The following is an 18,136-nucleotide window of genomic DNA, read 5'->3' as shown; positions in this document are numbered from 1 at the left end:
CCCCATGAATAAAGCAATAACTAGCTTTATCAGCAGCCAATGTAAAATTATTTTCAATTCATTGTGTTAGCCCACAATTCAGTGAACCCAATCCCTCACCACTCTACAATGTCTGGATTTATTTGATTACAAAGTCCTAAATAAAGCCTTTGACACTGAGTTGGCCCTTATCCCATTATCTGTAACAGCTTGCAGCCACAGATCGTCTGCAGGGGGTACAGAGAGTTTGTTTCATGATTAAAGACTTAGTTTAACAACATTCTACAAACAATGTGCTTAGTCGGACTTCGGACAGCCTAAGGATGAAGAATTACCTCAAGGGAGCCAGGGGATGCTTCATCTGCATCTTCGGCCTTCGTATCATCGTTGTCAGGTTTCTGCTTGGTCTTAACTGGACTTTGTTCCTCATTGAATGCCCGTTCAATGAGTTGTTTGTTTAAGATCTTGGTAGGGTTCTCAGTAAGTGCGTACCCAGGAGAAGGAGACAGAGTCTGTCTCATAATGAGGTCCTCACCATCTCCTTCCACCTCTGATTCAATGGCCATGACAGGACTTGGCGATCTGCCTCGGACAGTCTTCAAAAACTCCTGAACCAAGACATAATTTGACCTGAGCTCTGAGGGCTTAGGCCTGCTTATGGCCCTGGACAACCTCTGTGCAGTGTCACAAACTATAGGTGTGTGGTCTATAATATTGAACAAACTCGAAAGGCCATCATTAATGGTAGTGTGAACGGGACTGTCTCGGGTGGTAGTCGATCTTGCCCAGGCTGATTCATTAAATCCCTTCTGCGGGTTGTTGGGCAAGATTCGATCTTTAGGCTGATCAGGTTTCGCTGCTGTTTTTCGTTGCAGCTTTGGCGAGCCGTATTTCGGTGAACAGCACGCACGTTCAAATTTTGCCTGCATTTTCTCAACTCCAGGAGCCACCTGTTTGTTCCGCAAACTTCGTGAGGGCGACGATACTGGAGTCGAGCCTCCCTTTGGTGTCAAACACTTGTGTGGACTGCTGCTGATGCCCCTGAGACAGTCTGTCTGCAGACCTACACTGATGGTCTGGGTGGTCTGGGTTCCAGTGCTTGTGACACCATTAGTCTGACATGCAATGTCTTTGAACTGGGGCTCTATTGAATTAGAACGTATTCGGCTTATGACTGAATGAGCAACTTCCTTCATGTCATCACTCATGTTGCCAGATATTTTGAGGTCGTGCAGGGATGAAGCAAAGCCAACGGTGCTACAGATTGGGCGCTCCATGGGATGGTGTCCACCCTCTAGCAGATCTTTGTGGTGCTTGCCAATGTCACATGGCCATCTTCCAAATACATCGGGTGGTCCGCCCTTTGGTTCAACTATGTTCCCATTTGATTTGATCTTGGGAAAGGCATAATCTGAATCAACTACTTTTGTCCCATCTTTATGAGGATGTGCGGGCCCATCAAACCTGCGGATGAGGGGTGGGCTGTGATAGAGCCGCACTCCAATTTTATCCGGGACCATGTTGGTCCACTGTAGCTGCTTTTGAGTGTAATCTTGGCTGCTTGTTGTGTTGGTTGTCATAGTGACGCTGGTTGTGAGGTACCTCGAGGCAGCTTGGAAAGGTTCCGGGGGTAAACTGCTAACCACTTTCTCACTTTCAGTCTTTTCCGTCCAGGCTTCCGTTGGTTTCTCCCTGTTGGTGTATTCCCGGTTTTTTCTGTTGAACTCTTCAATGTACTTCAGGTCATCTGGAGACAATGGAGGGGTCGCCTCATCCTTAGTGATGCCTATCTGTAGTTCAGGACCACAAGGTAAGTGCTTCTCAGGGAGGAAAGGGGAACTGTCCATTAAACGTTGGAACTCTGACATGGAAGAAACCGACTTTGTCCTTTGAATAAAACAAGAACATTTTTAATTGCGTCTGAAGAATTAAAAGTGATACTGCATCAGCAAACAATAACTCCAACAATGCTTGTGCCACTTCACACAATCAATTTCTTTGCATCCTTTGCTATGTGTACCAGTGTAGATGCAACAGTCTGCAAGCAAGAATGAGGCAAAAAGATTATTAATCTATTTTACTTTGTTGGTACTGGTGATAATTGGAATGTTGACCGATACTTGGGGAAAAACACCCTGCTCTGAATATTGCCACATGATCACATCTGTCTACTTGAGTCAATGGAAAAGATGGCCGGGGCCTCAGTTTAGCATCTCAACCAAAGGACGCTACCGTACTGGTGCATTGACGATTGTGTCTCTGATTCCTGGCATGGGTCCCAAAGATTCACCCAAAGGGTTGTGAATCTATGGAATTCCTTGCCCAGTGAAGCAGTTGAGGCTCCTTCATTAAATGTTTTCAAGACAAAGATAGATAGTTTTTTTGAAGAGTAAAGGAATAAAGGGTTATGGTGTCTGGGTGGGAAAGTGGAGCTGAGTCCACAAAAGATCAGCCATGATCTCATTGAATGGCGGAGCAGGCTCGAAGGGCCAGTTGGCCTACTCCTGCTCCTAGTTATTATGTTCTAAATCCACAACCTGCATATTAGGGAGTGCTCCCGACTGAGTCAAGGTGACAGTTGTATACTTATTCTCCCCATGTATCGGTACCCTGTAGGATTCTGATTCATGCTGGGCTTCAGGTAACCGGGTGCTGTTATCTCCTCAGAACTACACAAACCTCAATATTCATGCATGAACCTCCGCAGTCTATGTACTCCAGAGGTACATAGAATGTGCAGGATAGAAATAGGCCATTGGCTCAACTGGTTTGTGCGAATGCTTATGTTCCACAAGAGCCTCCCCCCAACTTTACTCACCTAACCCTATCAGCATACTCTTCCATTCCTTTCTCCCTGGTGTGATTATCTAACTTCCTTTCAAGTGCATCGATGATATTTGCCTCAATAACTTCTTGTGGCAGCGAGTTCCACATTCTTACCGCTCTGAGTAAAGAAGGCTCTCCTTAGGGGCTGGTTCAGCACAGTGGGCTAAACAGCTGGCTTGTAATGCAGAACAATGCCAGCAGCGCGGGTTCAATTCCTGTACCGGCCTCCCTGAACAGGCGCCAGAATGTGGTGACTCGAGGATTTTCACAGTAACTTCATTGAAGCCTACTTGTGACAATAAGCGATTATTATTATTAATTCTCCCTTGGGATGGCTACGAACTATCTTCTACTTAAGGACCTTAGTTTTGGTCTCCCCCACAAGTGGAAATATCTTCTTTCCATCTGCCCTGTCAAACCATTTCATAATCTTGAAGACTCTATCATATCATCTTTAACCCTTCTCTTTTCCAGAGAAAGTAATGGGGTAATTGTGTACTCACCAGCTGCCCCCCTCCCTCCCGTCCCCCCCACTGAGTTTGTGCTAAAATTAATACAAATAATTCAGCGCCAAGTCCGTCAGCTGAGTTTGTGTTTTGGAATTGAAATGTGAAACAAGGCTGGGATGTAAACCTATGTTCAGTTTTAAATATCACAATGGATTGTATGACAATTAATGATGACAGGAACACTTGAGATGGAAGAGTCATCCCTTGCTCCAGCTGCTGTCAAAGAAATTGGACAATCCCAAAAATACATTCATCACAAATGCAGTCTATTTTCCCTTACGAGCAGTCAATGCGGACAGGAAAAGACCAATTAGTCTGCCAAACCGGTCTCTTTTGCTGAAATCTTTTCCGCTCTCTTCCGGAAGGAACTGATTAATTGCGGCATTTCATAGTGACCTCCAACAGCTTCTCCATGTGACCATCATTCCTAATTGAGTCCAGAAACTGTTGTGAGTAATGATAAAGGGAGCGGAGTAAACCCATCAATTCCTTGGCAGGTTTCAACTTGAAGGGGAGAGCCGAGTGGTTGTGGCAGGTGGGGAGGGATTCCTCCGAATCTCAAGCATCAGGTGGCAAGGAGCCAGAACATGCATTTTTGTTCCTCCAGTTTCCACTCAAATCCATAAAACTACTCAGCCGCTTGGGAGTTCAGAATCAGCCTCCAGGGATCCCGTTATGTTCCATTAGTTCAACTGCTCTGTATAGAGTGCCACAGGGCATGGTTTGGTTGGGGGGGGGGGGGGGTAGAGTGCCACAGGGCATGGTTTGGGGGGGGGGGGTGCACCAGGCTAATGTTCTGGGACAGGGGTGGAAATCAGCTGGTGGAATTTAAATTCAATTTATAATCTGGAAGTGAAAAGCTAATCTTGATAATAATGACCATTGTTGCTGGACGGGAAAACCCGCCTGGTTCACTGATGTTCTTTGGAGAAGGAAATCTGCCACCATTTACTGGTCTGGCCCTGTGTGACTCCAGGCCCATGGTAATGGTTGACTCTTGGCTGCCCTCCAAAATGGCATGACAAGCCACACAGAGTAAAGGGCAACTAGGGATGGGCAACAAATGTTGGCCTTGCCAGCAATGCCCTCATCCCATGGCTGAATAAAAAATAAGCTTGCCCAGCACACGTTACCCATTGGAGTTCAAAAATGGTATCGAGCTCCGAAGTATATTATGCCATATTTTCCAGCAGTCTCTACCACCTCAGAAGCACTTAATTGGTTATAAAGCACTTTGGGTTACCCTGTGGTTGGGTAAGCCACTATATAAAAAGTATTTAATTGTTCGTACTGCCCTGCTGTTTGTGGTGCCAGATGTGGTGTTGTATCAGTTGTGTGGTGCCAGCTGTGGTGTTGCCAGTTGTGTGGTGCCAGCTGTGGTGTTGTATCAGTTGTGTGGTGCCAGCTGTGGTATTGCCAGTTGTGTAATGCCAGCTGTGGTGTTGTATCAGTTGTGTAGTGCCAGCTGTGGTGTTGCCGGTTGTGTAGTGGCAGCTGTGGTGTTGCCAGTTGAGTAATGCCAGCTGTGGTGTTGCCAGTTGTGTAATGCCAGCTGTGGTGTTGTATCAGTTGTATAGTGCCAGCTGTGGTGTTGCCAGTTGTGTAATGCCAGCTGTGGTGTTGTATCAGTTGTGTAGTGCCAGCTGTGGTGTTGTATCAGTTGTGTGGTGCCAGCTGTGGTGTTGCCAGTTGTGTAATGCCAGCTGTGGTGTTGTATCAGTTGTGTAGTGCCAGCTGTGGTGTTGTATCAGTTGTGTGGTGCCAGCTGTGGTGTTGCCAGTTGTGTGGTGCCAGCTGTGGTGTTGTATCAGTTGTGTGGTGCCAGCTGTGGTGTTGCCAGTTGTGTAATGCCAGCTGTGGTGTTGCCAGTTGTGTAATGCCAGCTGTGGTGTTGCCAGTTGTGTAATGCCAGCTGTGGTGTTGTATCAGTTGTGTAGTGCCAGCTGTGGTGTTGCCAGTTGTGTAATGCCAGCTGTGGTGTTGCCAGTTGTGTAATGCCAGCTGTGGTGTTGCTAGTTGTGTAATGCCAGCTGTGATAGTGCCAGTTGTGTGGTGCCAGCTGTGGTGTGGCCAGTTGTGCAATGCCAGCTGTGGTGTTGCCAGTTGTGTAATGCCAGCTGTGGTGTTGCCAGTTGTGTAATGCCAGCTGTGGTGTTGTATCAGTTGTGTAGTGCCAGCTGTGGTGTTGCCGGTTGTGTAGTGGCAGCTGTGGTGTTGCCAGTTGAGTAATGCCAGCTGTGGTGTTGCCAGTTGTGTAATGCCAGCTGTGGTGTTGTATCAGTTGTATAGTGCCAGCTGTGGTGTTGCCAGTTGTGTAATGCCAGCTGTGGTGTTGTATCAGTTGTGTAGTGCCAGCTGTGGTGTTGTATCAGTTGTGTGGTGCCAGCTGTGGTGTTGCCAGTTGTGTAATGCCAGCTGTGGTGTTGTATCAGTTGTGTAGTGCCAGCTGTGGTGTTGTATCAGTTGTGTGGTGCCAGCTGTGGTGTTGCCAGTTGTGTGGTGCCAGCTGTGGTGTTGTATCAGTTGTGTGGTGCCAGCTGTGGTGTTGCCAGTTGTGTAATGCCAGCTGTGGTGTTGCCAGTTGTGTAATGCCAGCTGTGGTGTTGCCAGTTGTGTAATGCCAGCTGTGGTGTTGTATCAGTTGTGTAGTGCCAGCTGTGTTGTTGCCAGTTGTGTAATGCCAGCTGTGGTGTTGCCAGTTGTGTAATGCCAGCTGTGGTGTTGCTAGTTGTGTAATGCCAGCTGTGATAGTGCCAGTTGTGTGGTGCCAGCTGTGGTGTGGCCAGTTGTGCAATGCCAGCTGTGGTGTTGCCAGTTGTGTAATGCCAGCTGTGGTGTTGCCAGTTGTGTAATGCCAGCTGTGGTGTTGTATCAGTTGTGTAGTGCCAGCTGTGGTGTTGCCAGTTGTGTAATGCCAGCTGTGGTGTTGCCAGTTGTGTAATGCCAGCGGTGGTGTTGCCAGTTGTGTAATGCCAGCTGTGGTGTTGCCAGTTTTGTAATGCCAGCTGTGGTGTTGTATCAGTTGTGTAGTGCCAGTTGTGTGGTGCCAACTGTGGTGTTGCCAGTTGTGTAATGCCAGCTGTGGTGTTGCCAGTTGTGTAATGCCAGCTGTGGTGTTGCCAGTTGTGTAATGCCAGCTGTGGTGTTGTATCAGTTGTATAATGCCAGCTGTGGTGTTGCCAGTTGTGTAATGCCAGCTGTGGTGTTGCCAGTTGTGTAATGCCAGCTGTGGTGTTGCCAGTTGTGTAATTCCAGCTGTGGTGTTGTATAAGTTGTGTAATGGCAGCTGTGGTGTTGCCAGTTGTGTAATGCCAGCTGTGGTGTTGCCAGTTGTGTAATGCCAGCTGTGGTGTTGCCAGTTGTGTAATGCCAGCTGTGGTGTTGTATCAGTTGTGTAGTGCCAGCTGTGGTGTTGCCAGTTGTGTAATGCCAGCTGTGGTGTTGCCAGTTGTGTAATGCCAGCGGTGGTGTTGCCAGTTGTGTAATGCCAGCTGTGGTGTTGCCAGTTGTGTAATGCCAGCTGTGGTGTTGCCAGTTGTGTAATGCCAGCTGTGGTGTTGTATCAGTTGTGTAGTGCCAGTTGTGTGGTGCCAGCTGTGGTGTGGCCAGTTGTGTAATGCCAGCTGTGGTGTTGCCAGTTGTGTAATGCCAGCTGTGGTGTTGCCAGTTGTGTAATGCCAGCTGTGGTGTTGCCAGTTGTGTAATGCCAGCTGTGGTGTTGTATCAGTTGTGTAGTGCCAGTTGTGTGGTGCCAACTGTGGTGTTGCCAGTTGTGTAATGCCAGTTGTGTAATGCCAGCTGTGGTGTTGCCAGTTGTGTAATGCCAGCTGGGTTGTTGCCAGTTGTGTGGTGCCAGTTGTGTGGTGCCAGCTGTGGTGTTGCCTGTTGTGGTTGACCATTTCCCAGCTGGGGCCAAAATGGAATCAGGACGAAAGTCACAGAATCATAGAAAAGTTACAGCGCAGAAGGAGGCCATTTGGCCCATCTTGTCCATGCCAGCCCGAGGACACTCAGGTGCCCTTTCTAATCCCACCTTCCTGCACCCGGTCCACAGCCCTGCAGCTTAGAGCACTTAAAGTGCAGATCCAGGTACCTTTTAAAAGAGTTTAGGGTCTCTGCCTCCCACTACCCTCTGCGTAAAAAAGTTCTTCCTCATGTCCCCTCTACACCTTCTGCCTCTTATCTTGAATCTATGTCCCCTGGTTCTAGAATTCTCCACCAGGGGAAATGATTTCATTCTATCTCTTCCCCTCATAATTCTGTACACCTCAATTAAGTCACCCCTCAGCCTTCTTTGTTCCAAGGTAAATAACCCCAACCCACCCAATCTCTTCTCATAGCCACACTTTTCTGGCCCTGGCGACAGTCCTGTAAATGGCAGGGGCAGCAAGGAGGTAATTCATTTAATTTCAGTGTTCTTAATATTGCCACTTTGTCAGGGTGGTGTAGGAATCAACTCACAATCTGGAATTGAGAAGCTGGCCTCAGTCACGGTGAGCGAGTGAGGGCTGGTCTTTTACTTTATCCTCAAACAGGGAAACCCAGCTTAACCCAATCCCACCCTCACCTGATGCATGCTTTCCTGTGGGAGTCACAGCGGGTGCATTTTTCAGCCCTGGCCCAGAGGAACTGAGCTGACCTGTACACGGAGTAAGAGTTAAATATTGCTCAGGGAGCCAGCTAGCACGAATTGAACATTAAGCAGCAAAACCTGATCTTGTACCTCTGAAGACTTGCTCTTTGAGCTTCTCTTTCCTGGAGTTCAGCCGCGTCCTTGGTCTCGCAGATGTCATTCAGCGCCTGTAATTTGGAAAGAAGCACTTTACATCTTACACAGGGTGATGTTGATATTTGCACCATTACACCCTATTGTTACGCTGCCTAATGTAAAAAAAGTTACTAATCACATTCCAGAGAAGCTTCAAACTGCCTCAATGGCAATGTGTCAAATGGTATATTTTAGCAAGCGATGGGGAGTTCCAAATGTTCTTCTTATGAAGCAGCTCTGCGAGTGACTTGCAAATGTCCTTGAGCAGCTTCACGCTCATTGAGAAATAAAGGAACACACCATTACCACACAATACATCGTATGCCTGTAAAGACTAGATACTCAGTTGCTCAATCAGGCTGCATTAAATACTATAATCAGACCAGTTGAAACACATCTTTAATTTATTATTGGGTCAGTTCAACTTAATATTGATTTCTTTGACAATATAATTAGCGCTGGAGAAACAGCGTATTGAAAGCCGTATTCACATGTTTTAACTCCATACCATAGGCAAACATCCAAACAACTTATATAGTGCCTTTAATATCACATTGTTCAAGGTGCCTTGGAGTTGGGTGTCAGCCTTAAAGAGGATCAGATAGGGCTGCATGGCGGCACAGTGGTTAGCACTGCTGCCTCACCGCACTCAGGACCTGGGTTCAATCCCAGCCGCGGGTGACTGTGTGGAGTTTGTACTTTCTCCCCGTGTCTGCCTGGGTTTCCTCCGGATGCTCCCACAGTTTCCTCTCACAGTCCAAGATGTGCAGGTTAGGTGGATTGGCCATGATAAATTGCCACTTGGTGCCCAAAAGGCTAGTTGGGGTTTCGGGGACAGGGAGCATGTACATATATACAGTATAAGGTCAATGTTAGGAGTTGTCTCCATGCTTGCCTCTACACACATCTCTGTCAAGTGTAAGTCTGCCCTCTAGACTCAGGTTATGTGTTCCTTTACATCACAGTGAGGGTAATGCTGGACCCAGTCCCACGTTAACCCTTTCTTTGCCAGATCTTTATACTACGTTCCCCAAGTCTTTAGCAAACGTATTTACCTTGCATTCCTGCATAGCCAACAAATTTACCTTACTTCTATTACCCCTTCTCTCCTCCTCAGGTCTTGGTGTCAGGACGAGGCCACTGAATCTAGCGAGAGGCCATCATCGAGAATTGCAACGTTCGAAACATCTCGTGAGGTTCAATGGGATCTCGCAACGCATTGCGATCCCGATTTCATTCTCACTGGGCGAGATCCAGGGATGCATATTTAAATTAGTCGTTAGGCTCATTTAATTATGCGATTGCACAATTCACCCAGGGCCTGGGATCACGGGCCTCGCTTGTGAGGCCTCAACTGGCCGCAGTTTGGTACGGGTTCACAAAGTTGTGAACCAGTTGGGTTGGCACCTCAGGGGGAGGGGTCTCTCTCTGAGGAATTGATGCCCCCGGGTGGTCAGGCAGTGGGCAGGGTAGTATCCTGATACTCCCCTGGCACCTGGGCAATGCCATCTGGGTACCCTAGCAGTGCCACTCTGACACTGCCAGGGTGCCAGGCTGGCAGTACCAAGGTGCCCAGATGCCAGATTGTCTGTGCCAGGCGTTGGGCCAAAGGTGACTTGCCTATAAGAGGTGGGGGAGAGGGGGGGGGGGGGGATGGGGGGGCTCGAGGACCCTGGTAGAGGTAAGTTAGGTGAAATGGGGGAGGGGGTCCTGAGGCCATGGTGGGTGACCATAGGGGGGCTGAAAGAGCGGGGCTGTCTTTAAAAATGGCGCCCCATCTGCGAGTAGTCTTCAGGGAATGACTTAAAGAGTGGCCTCGACGGGCAGTTTCTCACTGAGGCCAGAGAAAACGGCAAAGAGCCGTTGAATAGTGGGGTCTTTCTGGGCGCCTGCAGTTCAGCAGACTTTAACTTGAGTCTGCTGAATAGTGCCCCTTGTCTTTAGAACAGTTGGAGAAATAGTAACCTCTAGGCGCGATTCAACTAACTGAGAACAAATTCCCATAGTGAGCACTTTTAGCCGTGTGTTTCCCAGCGCTCGTTATGGAGTCTCAGTGGGGAATGTGGGGCCTCAAGCTCCGCTTGCCGGAACTCCCCAGTGTAGCGAGAGATCAGGATGCCATTTTTAAATGGCTTCCCGATGTCTGAGGTCGCCGAAGTGACCCCCGAATCCCCCAGCACAAATGCACTCAGGGAGAGTCCCTGGCACCCTGTAGAACCCCCCCCCCCCAACACCCATGCAGGGCATCCCTAGCCTGATTGCGCCCAAAATAATGCCAGCTTGGCAGGGTCATTTCCAGCACTGTGATCCCGCTATCGAATGACACTGTTTCGTTTCTGGGCCCCGGCGGGGAATGGTCCCCGAGGCCTCACTTAACGTCAGCTCTGCCGAGCGGAGCTCCTCGGTGCAGGATGAGATCGGGGCACCATTTTTAAATACACCCCGATCTTCTGAACACCCCTGACACAACTCAGGTGCCCCCCTGCATCCCATCACATACTGACAGAGCACCCCCGGTCCTACCTCTGGCAGGGGCAAAATGCCACTTGACACTGCCAGGGGGCACGGTCAGGGCTCCCAGGTGGCACAGCCAGCGTACCAGGCTGGCAGTGCCAATGTCCGTGTTCACAGTATGGAAATGGTGGAAAGGGATATAGTTTTAAAATGGCTGAAAATGTATTACAGGGCAGGAGCATGGAAGGATTTCAGATTTTGGACAGCAGTATGCTAATGGACAGTGAGACAATGTCGGCTGATAATGGAGGCCTTGGTAAGGTCAATAGGTGAGAAGGACTTTTGCAGAATTTCTATTCTATTTCTATGGGCAATGGAATTCTGGGTGATTGGGAGTTTATCTCAGGTAAAACTCAAAAGGCCAGCAAGGAAGGCATTGGAAAAGTTATCGGAGGGTGACAGAGATGTGTTGAAAATTTCAGCGGATGTGGGTTGAAGTGGAGACAGAGTTGGCCGACATGTCAGAAGTGGGAGTAGCCAGTCTTCGTAATCAATTGGATTTGGGCGTTGGATCTCGCAAGGGGATGAGTGCACTGATGGATCGAACATGACAGGAAATCCTGTATTGGGGCTGGGACCTGCTGAATTGCTGACGGCAGCCAAACCTTTGCTGGCAGATTTTAGTTGATCCATGACTTGATGTGTGAAAGATAGCCATGGAAGCGGGCAGGTTACAAACTGGGTATCATCGGCGCATCCAATGTAGATGCAATGCTTTGGATCATGTTCCCGAGGGATGAGATTCTGATGAGAACCAGGAGGAGGCCAAGGATGGGACCAATTTTCCTAGGCACGCCGTGATATTGTAGGCCGAGATCTTCCGCCCTTGCTTGTGGCTGGGATTTTCCAGCGCCACTGAGGGTGGATGGAGTTTTGACTGGAATGCTGTATTTTCTGTTCTTGCTCGCAACGGACCCCACCACGCACGAAACTGGAGCATCATGCCCGTAATTTGGCAAATTCAACCGGAACTCCCCAAAGAAAAATCATAGAATTATAGAATTTACAATGCAGTAGGAGGCTATTCGGCCCATCGAGTCTGCACCGGCCCTTGGAAAGAGCACCCTACCTAAGCCCACATCATCACCCCATCCCCGTAACCCAGTAACCCCACCCAACCTTTTTTTGGACACTAAGAGCAATTTATCATGACCAATCCACCTAACCTGCACATTTTTGGACTGTGAATGAAATGAAATGAAAATCGCTTATTGTCACAAGTAGGCTTCAATGAAGTTATTGTGAAAAGCCCCTAGTCGCCACATTCCGTCGCCTGTTCGGGGAGGCTGTTACGGGAATTGAACCATGCTGCTGGCTGCCTTGGTCTGCTTTCAAAGCCAGCGATTTAGCCCTGTGCTAAACAGCCCCAGTGGGAGGAAACCGGAGCATCCGGAGGAAACCCACGCAGACATGGGGAGAAAGTGCAAACTCCGCACAGACAGTGACCCAAGCCAGGAATCGAACCTGGGACTCTGGAGCTGTGAAGCAACTGTGCTAACCACTGTGCCTCCTTGCCCCCGGTATGACTGAAACCACCAGATTTGGATCCCTAGCTTCCATTACCAATCTCCCTTATCAGCATCCTGAAAAGAGTGACAGACTAGCCTGAAACCTGGTTCTGAAGCTCTGAGGCATTGATGGCGTGCAAAGGTTTTAGCTGAGAAAAAGTCAATTTTTTGCTACTGCACGTGGGCATATTGGATTTCAAAAATCAAATTGCACACATGACATGAAGGCGTGACACATGGCTGGCACAGAACTACACCTTTACCAGGCGAGCCAGTATTGAAACAAAATCTGTTTGAAGTTTAGCTCAACAGCTACACAATAGTCAATAAGTCGGACGGTCTGGAGGTCGTCGCTCTCGGAACGGTTGACAGCGAACCTCTTCTTTACACTGGTGACAACTTTCCCTCACTTCCCGCAAGGCAGAATGATCTCTTCCTCTGCTCGAGAGATGGAGCAGCTGTCAGTGTGAGGCACCGCGTTGAGATATAGTAAACACACTTGCAGAGTATCATGTCTGAGTTCCGTTGAGACCTGGGTTAGAATGCAGTTCATCGTCCCAGTCCATTGCTATTACAGCTCAGAGGAAGCAGCAGGTCCCATTGTCTGTTCTAAAGTGTTTTACCATTCCCTGCCTTGGTTACACCAGGGATGGCTCGCAAAAGCAAAGTGCTTCATCTTCTGCTTGCCCCTCTCTCCTTAGTTAATGCAGCAAAAGCCGGCTGTGATAAGTTACAAAGGAACCTCGACTATTTGTTGCTGAAGTTAAAGTCAATATTCTTGTAAAATAAGAATTAAAGTGAGAAATGATATCAGGGAGCTGTCTTCAAACAAACAAAAAATTGACTACGAATTAGGAAAATTAGCTTCTGATAAAAATACAAGAATCCACATGTGTTTTGGAGATGTGGGGCTGGTTTCTCCGTCCCGCCACGCCAGATTTCTGTTTCTCCCCGCTGGCGGGATGCTCCGTCTCGCCGGCTGGTCAATGGGGTTTCCCATTGTGGGGCAGCTCCACGCCGTCGGGAAACCCCTGGGCTGCCGGCAAAACGGAGCATCCGGACGGTGGCGAATCCAGCACGTGATACTAGTGAGCAGGGATGTTTAAAACAATGGACCTCTATTTACAGTGTGATATCTCATACATGGCTGTCCTTCTCTCTCTGTTTCCTACACTAGGATTTATGACCTCACATCTGGTGAAGACATTAATATAACAGAGCTTCACTAGAGCTAATAAGAATTACTACAAATGCATAAAATTAACTCCCCCCGTCAATTAAATGTCCCCAACAAGTTCAAAACATGTTGAACATGAACAATAGTCAATAGGTCGGACGGTCTGGAGGTCGTCGCTCTCGGAACGGTTGACGACGAACCTCTTCTTTACACTGGTGATAACTTCATTTCATTTTTCTGTCTTTGCACTAACATCATCGGTGTTTGGTATAACCGGCATTGATGTAGGAACTAGAGGTTGTCCCTCTGTCTGACCAGCAAGCGAGGTATGTTTTCCTCAACAGTCTGTTAGTGTTGGGGTTGTAGGAAGGGTCAAGTCATGACTTTGGAGGGTTGAACCTGGATTTTCCACAGGCCACGGTTCTGTTCTTCCAGCGAGCAACTGGTCTGAATGTAACAGTTCTTTGGCTTGCGCGAAAGCGTTGTTGCATTGATCCGACACTTCTTGTTCTGGTCCAAGAGGTTATGTAATGGTTTCAGAACTGTTGCCAGGGTTGGGACAAATATTCCATAGCAGAGAATTAGAAAACTGCCAAAAAAACACCTTCATTCAAAAAAGGAGGGAGACAAAAAACAAGTAACTATCGGTCAGTTAGCTTAACTTCTGTCATTGGGAACAAAAGGGTGCTAGCGGCTGGGATTCGTGAACCAGCCACTTAAAAGGTGGCCAGTTTTGGGACTGGCGTGATCGGTAATCCCGGCTGGGACTGATATACTGTATGTCACGTTGCAGTTTATTTTTCTTTGACAAAATAAACCGTTGTGGTTAAACCTTCTCGGGACTTTTGTGGATATTATAAATGCATAATATAATCAAGCAGAGTCAGCATGGCTTGATGAAGGGGAAATCATGCCTGACAAATTTATGAAAATTCTTTGTGGTGGTAACGAGCAGTTAAATGAAGGGGGACCAGGAGATGTAGGACAGCACGGTAGCATAGTGGTCAGCACTGTGGCTTCACAGCGCCAGGGTCCCAGGTTCGATTCCCTGCTGGGTCACTGTCTGAGCGGAGTCTGCACGTTCACCCCGTGTCTGCGTGGGTTTCCTCCGGGTGCTCCTGTTTCCTCCCACAGTCCAAAGACGTGCAGGTGGATTGGCCATGCTAAATTGCCCCTCGTACCCAAAAAGGTTAGGAGGGGTTAGTGGGTTACGGGGATAGGGTGGAAGTGAGGGCTTAAGTGGGTCGGTGCAGACTCGATGGGCCAAATGGCCTCCTTCTGCACTGTATGTTCTATGTGAAAGACTTGGATTTCCAAAAGACATTCGATAAGGTACCACACGGAATAAGTTAAGGGCCCATGGTGTTGGGGCAGTATATTAACATGGATGAAGATTGGCTAATGTCTTACTTCTGCTCCTGTGTCTTATGGTCTTGTAGTTCAACAATCCCAGGGAGGAACGTATTTGGTTAATATTTTAAGGTACAGGCACCTCTGTCATGGCTTTAACCTTTGAACAATTTGTTGAGGCCAGTGATGCCAATCGCATGTCCCAAATACTCAATGGAGGATAGGAAGAACTCACACTTGTCCTTATGGACTCTATCATAGTCTCCCAATCTCTGGAGAGTGACGTCCAGATTTCAAAGGTGTTTGACTTCATCTCTTCCAGTGATTAGGATGTCATATGGATAGCACTGGACTCCACTCAGGGTCTGATCCATTGCTCTTTGAAACAATGCAGGAGCTGATGTGATACCAAAGGGCAATCTTTGGTACCGGAACAAGCCTTTACGTGTCACAAGTGTCAAGACGTTTCTGTGACTTCTGGTTCACATTCATCCGTAAGTAAGCTTGGCTCAGATCAATTTTCCTGAAATGTTGGCCTCCTGCCAATCCTACAAACAAATCATCAATGTGAGTCGATGGGTACTGTTCAGCACATAACACGGGATTTATGGTGACCTTGAAATCCCTGCAAATCCTGATGGATCCATCTTTCTTGATGACTGGAACTCTGGGCGTGGCCCATTCACTGATGCTGACAGGTTCCTAGACTCCGGACTTCACATGTCACTCCACCTTTGTCCTAATAGCATATAGTACTGGATAAAAGCAAATTACTACGGATGCTGGAATCTGAAATGAAAGAGAAAATGCTGGACAATCTCAGCAGGTCTGGCAGCATCTGTAGGGAGAGAAAAGAGCTAATGTTTCGAGTCCGATGACTCTTTGTCAAAGCACATAGTACTGACCTTGCCTTCAAGCATTTAACCTGGCTTCCTTCTCTTTCTTTGTTTAACTGTAATATTTTTCATGTTCTCTAATTTACCATTGATCACAACAATGTGCTTCTTTATAATTTTTGCGAGGCCAGATTCTCTATTGGTCATCATGTTGCATTCGGCCCATTTCAGTAGAATCTTGTCCAGCCATGTTCGACCCATCAACGCTGAACAATGTCCCTTTACTACATATAGAGACAAATCTGTTTGCCCATTAAGTTCCACAGCTACTTCAATGCGGCCCTTCAATGGAACCACTTCTCCTGCGAATGTCTTCAGCTCTATCCTTGATGGACTTAATGGAATATGTTTAAGTGTTGCCTTTTAGACAGTCTCTGGCACCAAAGAGATTGCTGCTCTAGTGTAACTTCCATCCTTACTGGCTGCCCATCCAGATCCTTTGGGAAAACAAATGGACATTCTACTTTTTATTTTGTTTAAATGTTGCCTCGGTTTGTTCTTGCTTCTTCTTTTTACTCAGAGCTTGCTTGTTCTTCCTGGAGGCACACCCTATGTGCCTATTTTCCTTCACAGCTTCGACATAGCAAATCATTACACCAACATTCAGCAGCAGAATGTCCTGGCTTTACACATCGGTAACATGTACGGATCTCAAGATTCTTGCGTGTCAATTCAGCAGCCATTTTGTGTGTTCCGAGTACACAAATTCAATTGCTGAGCATCCTCTGCAGCCAGCTCCATAGAGGCAGCTATTTCCATAGTCCTCTGCAGAGTTCTTACTTCCCTCATCGGTGCCTGATGACGGGGGGCCCCCAAGGCTTCCATCGGACTGGCCCTTGGCCTCCTCTCCGTGACGCCAGCCAGCTGCTGATGCCACTCCAGCCTTGCGATTTAGCTCAATTGATCGTGAAATATCTGCCTTAGATGCCAGGATTGGCCTGCAGGAGGGGAGGCAGGCAAATGAGAGGGAATGAACATGGGTCATCATTGGCCTGCGGCACTGCTGTAAGACAAGACAGAGCAAGAACCCTCCAGATTGATTTAAAGGAGAGACTTAGTTCTTCACAAGCAGTACTTCAGTGCCTGTTCAAGGACGGTGGTATGACCGAGATAGATCTGGGAAAATCTAGGCAAGGTCAGATTTGGGACTGAGGTTTTGAAGCAGGCAATATCCCCCTGATTAGAATGTTCATGGGGGGCGGGGGGGGGGAGGCAAACATCTGTCTTATGCAGGTGCCTTGAGTGATGGAGAGTGGAGGCTGTCAATTAGGTGGACAATGCACTACTAGCAGATGACAGGCCGAGGCTGATCACGCCCCGGATTTGGTGCCACCAAATTGGTGCATTTTGTGTTCAATGAACAGACTTGATGGGGACAAATTTCTCCTCCAGAACTTGATTATGGGAATGGGGTAGCAATATATTTCTCTGATTCTACTTGACAGTGAAAAATCTTGCTGCATATTAAAAACGAGCTGCAAAGCGTCAGCATTCCCAGCCAGGTGCTTCCTCTGGCAGCGGTACTTTCAAGTAGCATCCAATGCTCAGGCAATGTGGATCTCTCTCTATGCACACTGAGAAGACATAAGCTGAGCTTTGTCCACTGTTGGCTGAATGCCCGAGACGTCTCATGTTAATGAAGAGTGCATTGTTCTGGTGACTTTTCGTTAACACAAAAAACGTCGGGTTTTTTGAATTTTAAAAAGTCAGATGGGCGTTGGTCACTTTGGGCAAGCTTCAATTGGTTTGCGCAAGCTGCAGCTGTACTACAGATAGCACATTTACCTGCAACATGGAAACTTAGTAGAGTCTGTAATCCACCAGGCCTACATTGACAAACGCGAGGGAAAGGGTGCTCTTTCAAAGTTGAGTGCAGCAAAACTGTTCAACTGCCATTTGCAAAATGGGTTTACCTTTCGTCCCCTCAAGTGCACAAGTAAAGTTCCTGCTGAGTTGTGAAGAACACGGCTAACTCATACTTTCTAGAATATCAGACTCAGTTAATGTTGTCAGGAAAGTATGAACAGAAGTCTACAGCTCATGACTCAGAAACAACATCTTATTATCCAGAAGACTGGAGGATAGCAAATGTTGTCCCCTTGTTCAAGAAGGAGCGTAGAGACAACCCCAGTAACTATAGACCAGTGAGCCTTACTTCTGTTGTGGGCAAAATATTGGAAAGGTTTATAAAATTTATAACGTTTATAAGAGATAGGTTTACTCAAGCAGTTGAAACACTTGTCAAGAGGAAGAAGGAGGCTTTGTAAAGATGAGACATGAAGGTTCAGTTAGGGCGCTCGAGAGTTACAAGTGAGCTAGGAAGGCCCTAAAGAGAGAGCTAAGAAGAGCCAGGAGGGGACATGAGAAGTCTTTGGCAGATAGGATTAAGAATTTGGAGTAGTGCGTGCAATTCTGGTTGCCGCATTATAGGAAGGATGTGGAAGCATTGGAAAGGGTGCAGAGGAGATTTACCAGAATGTTGCCTGGCATGGAGGGAAGATCTTATGAGGAAAGGCTGAGGTACTTGAGGCTGTTTTTGTTAAAGAGAAGAAGGTTAAGAGGTGACTTAATTGAGGCATACAAGATGATCAGAGGATTGGATAGGGTGG

At 47.6% G+C, this 18,136-nt stretch overlaps 1 protein-coding gene across 3 annotated transcripts in view; it reads right to left on the bottom strand.

Moving 5' to 3' along the window:
- The window catches only part of LOC140385807 (microtubule cross-linking factor 1-like), a 93,629-nt gene that overhangs the window by 20,563 nt on the left and 54,930 nt on the right, over window positions 1–18,136 (bottom strand). For all 3 annotated transcript variants that reach the window (XM_072468353.1, XM_072468355.1, XM_072468354.1), the window contains 2 exons: window positions 8,038–8,114; window positions 315–1,866 (listed from right to left, as the gene is read on the bottom strand). In XM_072468353.1, the coding sequence (XP_072324454.1) occupies window positions 315–1,866; window positions 8,038–8,114 (1,629 nt within the window). The remainder of the gene's footprint in view (window positions 1–314; window positions 1,867–8,037; window positions 8,115–18,136) is intronic.

Source organism: Scyliorhinus torazame, chromosome 11, assembly GCF_047496885.1.
Source record: "Scyliorhinus torazame isolate Kashiwa2021f chromosome 11, sScyTor2.1, whole genome shotgun sequence".
In the NCBI taxonomy this organism is placed as follows: domain Eukaryota; kingdom Metazoa; phylum Chordata; class Chondrichthyes; order Carcharhiniformes; family Scyliorhinidae; genus Scyliorhinus; species Scyliorhinus torazame.
Note: the sequence above shows the minus strand (reverse complement) of the source record. Positions and strands in the feature narration are given on the sequence as shown.